The sequence below is a fragment of the Physeter macrocephalus genome, chromosome 1 (genome assembly GCF_002837175.3).
Source record: "Physeter macrocephalus isolate SW-GA chromosome 1, ASM283717v5, whole genome shotgun sequence".
NCBI classification, from domain to species: Eukaryota; Metazoa; Chordata; class Mammalia; order Artiodactyla; family Physeteridae; genus Physeter; species Physeter macrocephalus.
This window is the reverse complement of record NC_041214.2, coordinates 61,582,462-61,589,669: the sequence shown is the minus strand read 5'-3', so window position 1 is coordinate 61,589,669 and position 7,208 is coordinate 61,582,462. Positions and strand designations below refer to the sequence as shown.

At 39.8% G+C, this 7,208-nt stretch overlaps 1 protein-coding gene across 1 annotated transcript in view; it reads left to right on the top strand.

The window, feature by feature from the left end:
- The window catches only part of GOLIM4 (golgi integral membrane protein 4), an 85,129-nt gene that overhangs the window by 57,562 nt on the left and 20,359 nt on the right, over nucleotides 1–7,208 (top strand). Inside the window, exon 7 of the mRNA XM_024124229.3 lies at nucleotides 4,078–4,161. Within this exon, the coding sequence (XP_023979997.1) occupies nucleotides 4,078–4,161 (84 nt within the window). The remainder of the gene's footprint in view (nucleotides 1–4,077; nucleotides 4,162–7,208) is intronic.

Sequence of the window (7,208 nt, the reverse complement as noted above, 5' to 3'; positions counted from 1 at the left end):
GGGTGAAATCCTGGTGCTTTGCAAAAACACGGGTGAAATCCTGGTGCTTGAAAAAACGGGTGAAATCCTGGTGCTTTGCAAAAACACGGGTGAAATCCTGGTGCTTTGCAAAAACACGGGTGAAGAACAATTTCCTGGTTTTATATAAAATGTCATCATAGAAAGAAACCATGTGAAGGGTCCTTTGGACTTTTCTGTATACTTTTTTTTTGCAGTGCTTTGTCTCGAAGTATTCCAAAATAATAGGCTAATAACAGTATTCCAAAATAATAGGAATACTTTGTAAGTATTCCAAAAAGGCACCTGGGAGTTAAATAGCCACTGAGGCAGTTTACAAAGGGTTGAGGTGGTCTTGATGGAGCCAGATGTCAGCGGATGATACCCAAGAGATGTAGACAGGTAGGGGCCGTGGCTTGTTGGTGGTGAGCCAGGTGGTGAGGAGTCAGTAAGATAACAAAATAGAGAAAGGAAGAGACTAAACACTGAAAGCCCTTACAAAGGTGGTAAAAGGAAGAGAGAACCAGAAGACTCCAGTGCGCAGACAGCACTTGCCACCCTGGGGATGCTACACCTTTGTGTGGTGAAGGAGGACATTTGACTTGTAGGATCCACTGTTTAGCATTTTCAAACCTGAGCCAAGCTGAGGAAATATATTTAATTATATTGATATGAAGGAGATCCATTAAGGAGTGAGAAGTAAAATTTTCTAGGTGTCTGACCTTGGCATGCTTTACATAATTTAGTTCATTCAATTTTAGTAATAGCCCTAAAAGGCATATTATTGTGCGTCTACTCTATAGTTACTCCTTTCTTTGAAACCAAGTCCATGTATAGTTGTCTTCCTAAGGAACGACATGGCTACGATCCGACTTGAGAAATACAGTAAGTGATAGGGCTCTTGTTATCAGAAGAGAGAATCTGCTAATACCTTGGTGGGTGAGGGAGCGATAGAGAGAGACAGAGATGGAGACAGAGGGCGAGAGACAGAGAGAACGGTATTTTTGGTATCAATTAATTATTGGAAGAAGTTTCTCAGAGAGACTTCAAACAACTTAATGTGACAGTGCCTTTGATGACACCTTGATAAGTGATTTTCACATCAGCACTTTTGTTTGATTATGGTCGCTGATAGTAAATTAAAGATAGATGCATCGTGATAGACACGGGTCTGTAGCGGCAAACCTATGACGTGTGTAGTCCGAGTAGTCTTTGGCAGATTACTATGACACGAGGAGGAGGGAGTTTAGAATTTAGAATATGGATAGCTATGAGCTGATAGCATATAAACTTAGATGATTATTCTTCCCATTATCGTTATAATAATAGCTGACACTTAACAAATGTTTTCCATGTGCCAGTACTGGGGGAAATTCTTTGTACGGGTATCTTATTTAAGTCTCATAACAACCTGCAAGGTAGGCATTATATTTAGTCTAATTTAACAAGTGAAGAAATGGAGGCCTGCTAAAGTTAGGTGACTTGCTCAGGGTCACACAGCAAAGGCACAGGAGACATCGTCATTAAGATTATGAACTGAATTCCTTTAAAAGTCAGCCAAGTTTGGGTATTTCAAGTGCATGTGTGCCTGTGTGTAGACTGAAGGCCCATCCAGCCGATGACACACTTGTGGTCCTCTTCAATTGCCACAGTGTCCTGTTTTGACCTTTGAGAAAATCTGGTATGACATGTAGGTGGACAACCCAACCACTGGCCACGTTTCCCACCTTGTTCTTGATCTCTTCCCAAACCCAATCACGAAGCCAGTGCCCAGGGATCAAGCAGGGACTCTAGTGGAGTGAAAGTGGACAGAAAGTATGAGGCGGGATGGTGACTGGAACTTTCCTTCTGTGCTGAGGGCCACCCTGGAGACATAAAGTTCTGCCTGCAGCGAGTGGCTGCCACTTTGGGGACAGTTTGCCCAACATAGTGCAGGTCCACACCTGCTGCTGTCCCAGCATAATTCTTAACAGCACCCCTTTCACTCTCAACAGTATCTCCCGTTGGAAATGAGTCATTATGGTCACGCAGCCACCATTTAGCTTCTGCTGAGTGCTGTCACATGAGAACTGGCCTAATGTTGCCAGAATCTTATTAGACCCAGATTCTTGATTTTTAAATGGTGACAGCTCTTCAAATGTGGAAGACACTATGCGTAGGCCAACACTGCAGGGGCCAAAAAAAATGTTTGTGTGTTGGATTTGGCCCAAGCGCTGCCAGTTCATAACATCCAGATACTGAAAATGTGGGAAAATTAGCAAGAGGTTGTTCCCCAAACAGTGGCGCTTGTGGCTCAGGAGGTTTTAAGACTTCACTCTGATTGCTACAGTCTCACATGGTAGCCCTGGAAAGAACTGTCCTATAGCTATTGGAGGGAGAATTTGGATCAGTCAAGAACTCAATGGTGGTAGAAAGAAAATATATTTAGAATTTTTGAGCAGATGGGCTGTCTCTCTGTCTCTTATTTATTTCTTGAGTTGCTTTTGTAACTGAAATACCTTTTGGGGACTGTGGAAATTATTCATGCTATGAGAAATGTGGTTTTGCTTTTTGATAGCCCTGTTTTTAATTTGTGAAGAGATCAAAATCTTAGATGACCCCTACCCATTACATTTCATTCCTAAGGGTTTGCTTATTAACAGAAACATTTCATTTTTAGCACAGGAGTAATTAAAAATCCTTTACTTCTATGATGTGTAGCTTGTTTAAGTGTATTTAAACCACTGAACCAGATTGTATTGGGTTGTCCAGCTGAATCCATGCCGCATCCCAACATGGTATAGGTTTTGTTGATTTGGAATATTGTACTGTCAAAGTTCAAAACAATCCTAGAAAAAGTTATGTGAGGCTTTAGATGTGAAAATAATAGAATCAAGAGCCCAAAAGGCTCAGGGCTTTACGCATGATTTTCCTTTTTCTAAAATAGAATCCGTGTACAATTTGAGAGAAGAGAACAGACAGCTGAGGAGAGCGCATCAGGACATGCACACACAGCTGCAAGATGTCAAGGTAAAAAAAAAACCCCAGCATTTGACTGTTTAGTGTTTGCCTGCTTTACTTTGTAGAGTGACCTTAAAAGTTGTTCCCTATTTGACATGCTTTACAATGCACACTGTTATTTTGGGCTTTGCATAAACCGGACCAGGCCCAATACTTTTCCCACTTCTGTATCATAAGCTAAACGATGATCTGGAAATCCCAACATTTCCATTAGTACTGAAATGATTCTTTTGCTAGATGGTTCAATCTTAATGAGCTTTTTTTTTTTTTTTGGCAATACAGAAATACCTTTAATATCTTAAGTGAAAAAGGAGTACATGAAGTAGAATGCAGGCTATTATGATAGCTGTATACACTTATGTAGAGAAGACCGAAAGGAAACATATAAAATCATTTGTAACTTATTTAAGGATAGTGGGATTATATATTTCCCCATCTATTTTTCTTTTTTTTTTTTCTTTTTTTTTTTTTTTTTGTGGTACGCGGGCCTCCCTCTGCCGCAGCCTCTCCCGTTGCGGAGCACAGGCTCCGGACGCGCAGGCCCAGCGGCCATGGCTCACGGGACCCGCCGCTCCGCGGCGTATGGGATCCTCCCAGACCGGGGCGCGAACCCGGTTCCCCTGCATCGGCAGGCAGACGCGCAACCACTGCGCCACCAGGGAAGCCCCCCATCTATTTTTCAAATATTCTGCACTATTGTTATAATGTTTTAATAATAAAAATGTTAATTCAAATATTAGTAATAATATTTTTCACTTATTTCCAGTATGGCTGTAATGTTGCAGGTTTGTTAGATTAATACGCTTTTTATTTACAAAGGTTTATTAATAATGAGAGGTATTTTTCTTTGTGTGTTGATTTCACTGTAAGTGATTGTGATATTTGGGTAGCACATTTTAGATTGTGGAATACTACATTAATCATAGTCTTCCCTCTACAAAGATTTTGGAACTTAACAAATACTGCAAAAACAAACCAACCAGCAAGCAAGCTGCATCTGGGTGCTCATGCCACTGTCTGCCCAAGAGGAGTTTGTCCTAGAATGTTAAAACTCAACCTGTAAAATTCTTTTCTGTGTAGCAACAGCATAAGAATTTACTCTCCGAGCATGAACAACTTGTAGTGACTTTGGAAGACCACAAGAGTGCACTAGCTGCTGCACAGGTTAGAAGGGTAGCGGCCTCTCTGGGTTCTTTTTAAGTCTGCTTAACATTTCTGAATTCCTCTGTGCGTGTAGTCTCTTAAAGGCCAGGCTTCACTGAGTTCCTTAGGACAGAGCTTTCCTGATCCTGAAGATCATGCATGCTTTCAAAACTCGATCAAGAGAATATTAAATAAACTTTTGATTTTTTTTTTTTTGCACTGGCAGTGTGGTGCATATTACTTTTTCTACCCTCCTCCAGCCCCTGCATGCAGTAGTCTAATACTTGTTTCAGTCACAGAAATTATCCCACATATGTGGTCTTTTGCCACCGTATGACCTGTATTGACGCTTGCTATATGATCTGTAGGATTTTATGATGCTAGCTACCTAAATAAATTATTGTCAAGCTCTATATTTTATTCCTCCCTCCCTTGCTCCCAGCTTTACAGCCTGCACACACTGCTTTTGGGACTAGGCTTATGTGTTGTTTGGTCAAATTACAGGAAATAAGAAGAGCTCTCAAGTCAATAGAGAAGGAAAACGAGAGTCGTAAGCTTCGTTTGTTCAAAGCCTAGAACAGTCCTCGGCACAAGGCAGGCCCTCAGTAGACACTTACTGAATGAACAAATGAACAAATACAAGTGTTGGAGAGCTTATTAAAGTAATATCACGTTGAGTGTTTTACAGCTTTCTAGTCGAAGCAAAGAAATAGGAATGGCTAGTTTAGTTGCTATGTCTTCTTAATCACCGGTCTTCACTTTTCTTCTCTTGGAAGAATTAAAAGAAAACGGCAAAGGAAAACCAACTATCTGTGCTTACCAGGACACCATGTATTATCTTTTGTCTTTATAAAATTATTAATAGAATCATATGCTGGGCCCTGATTCATCTCAGAGGCTGTAGCATCTGTGTCTCTGGGACCCTTTTTCAAGGCAGTCATTGATTATCTTCCTACAAAACTGTAGCTGTGTGGTAACTTTTTCCATGGGTATAAATTAAATTGACTTTAGAGGATATTATTACATTCAAAACCTTCTTTATAAAATTTTTACCAAGTATTATTATTTTCTGTGAGGCTGCTTTTCATACTGAAAAATGTGACAAACCAATTTGAATACAATAGCCATAAATATTAGACTAAGCAACAATTTGAAAATTCAGAAAAGTATAAGTAAAATAGTTCATTTAATGACCAAAACCAGATTCTGTTATAAGCATCCTGGGAGTATTGCCAACAAGGTTTTGCAACAGAAAAAAATTTTTTATTTAACTTACATATAATTTTCTATTTCTTTGAATAGCTTTTTGGTTCTTTTGGGTGGGGCCTCCAAGCTTCTCCTGCTCTTTTACCCCCGTATTAAAACTTTCCCCAGATCTGCTCAGAAAACAACTGCTATTTCAGGCATCTACGTCTCTCATGTAAATCATCTTATGAGATTCTGTCTTGACAACCTGATTTTTAAATGTAATAATTAAGGGCGGGAGAAAGCAGGAACAGAGTAGGATTTGAGAGTTTACAGTTTATCAGGGATTATCATAATAACTTTATGTACAGAATTTTATTTACTATTCACAACCTACTGAGTTATATAATACTGCATCCTTTTTATATCTAAATAAAGTAAGGTCAAAAGGAGTACTGTAGCTGGCCCCAAATCATTGCCCAGAACCAAGCTGGAAGCTGAGGTCATCTGGAGATCAAAGTCACACTTAACTCTTCAGCTGGAATTTGTGGAGACTCCCTGTATCACAGTTACCTGGGCCTTGCTCCAGACCTACTGAATCATCATTTCTAGGGTGGGGGGTCCAGGAGCCTGCATTTTTAACATGATCCTTCCATAATTTAACATGATTCTTAATGCACGCTAGTATTTGAGAACCACAGCATTACTGCCTTCAAAGGTTATGTATCTAGGAGGAGGAGAAAGAAGAAAGACTAGAATATTTATCTTATTAAAAGTATCACTGTGTGGATGTCATCTTTTTTTCTTTGACCTCCAAAGTTGGTTTGCAAATGTTTTGGTAGATTTCTGGGCTAAGGGTCATTGTTAGCCGTTTGGCACGCCTTTGTTCAAATGGGAAAGAAGCACTCCCCTGAGACAGATTTAGCAAGCAGACTTCTTCACCTCTGTGTGAATTAGAAAAAGGCAGAAAGGGGGTGGGAGAGCACCGTGCAGGTGCACAGCTGTGGCCGCAGGAGCACGACTCCCCAGCCTCGACTCCCCGCTCTGCTGTGCACACTGAGGGCAGCGGCCCTGGCCAGCAGCCTCTTTCTTTCAGAAGAGATTTCTGGGTTCTTTGTGTTCATGTAAGTGTGTGTTTACACACACAGTATTTCTGTTTTAGGGTTACAGTGTTGGTGCATATGATGAGCTAAGTATAGTCTCTTGATTTTCCTACTTAAAGTGTTTGATTTTTTCCGTCTTTCTAGCTTCTTGTATTAAAAATATCACACACACACACCCTATCACATGTACACACAGGTACACACATATGAGTATATGAGTATATTCTAGACCTATGCCTTCATTAGTGCCTTTGTTGCTCTAGACGAAAAGGACATTCAGAATTGAAGAATAAAAATCCAGCCTCATTTCACGCCTATGCTATTGCTTTCCAAAACTGCAGAGCACAATACAGGAAGCGTTCTGGAGAGGAAGGGACCCTATGTGAGCACATAGTGACTGGAAGAAGAGGGTAGCCTGAGTGATTTTACATATATATTCAGTTATTTATTTGAAGCCTGTGGTTCTTTTCTGCTGAAAAGTGTTACTCTGACCATATTGGTAAAAGATAATTTGCACTTAAATTTATATAATTGTGGAATTTCAAAATAGAGTTTAATGTCAAAACTGATTGCATAGCTGTCTTACTTTTAATAGTGATATTTAGACTAGAAATTTATATATAAAAATCCTGACTTAGTTTAATGTAGCATGGGAAACTAACATCTGTCTTAGATACTTTTTCTCTGTTCCCTTTAATTCTAATTTGCATGTGCTTAAAAATGGTTGAGCATGTCCAAGTAAGTATAGCTAATGCATGGAAACAGTCTGCATATTTTTCC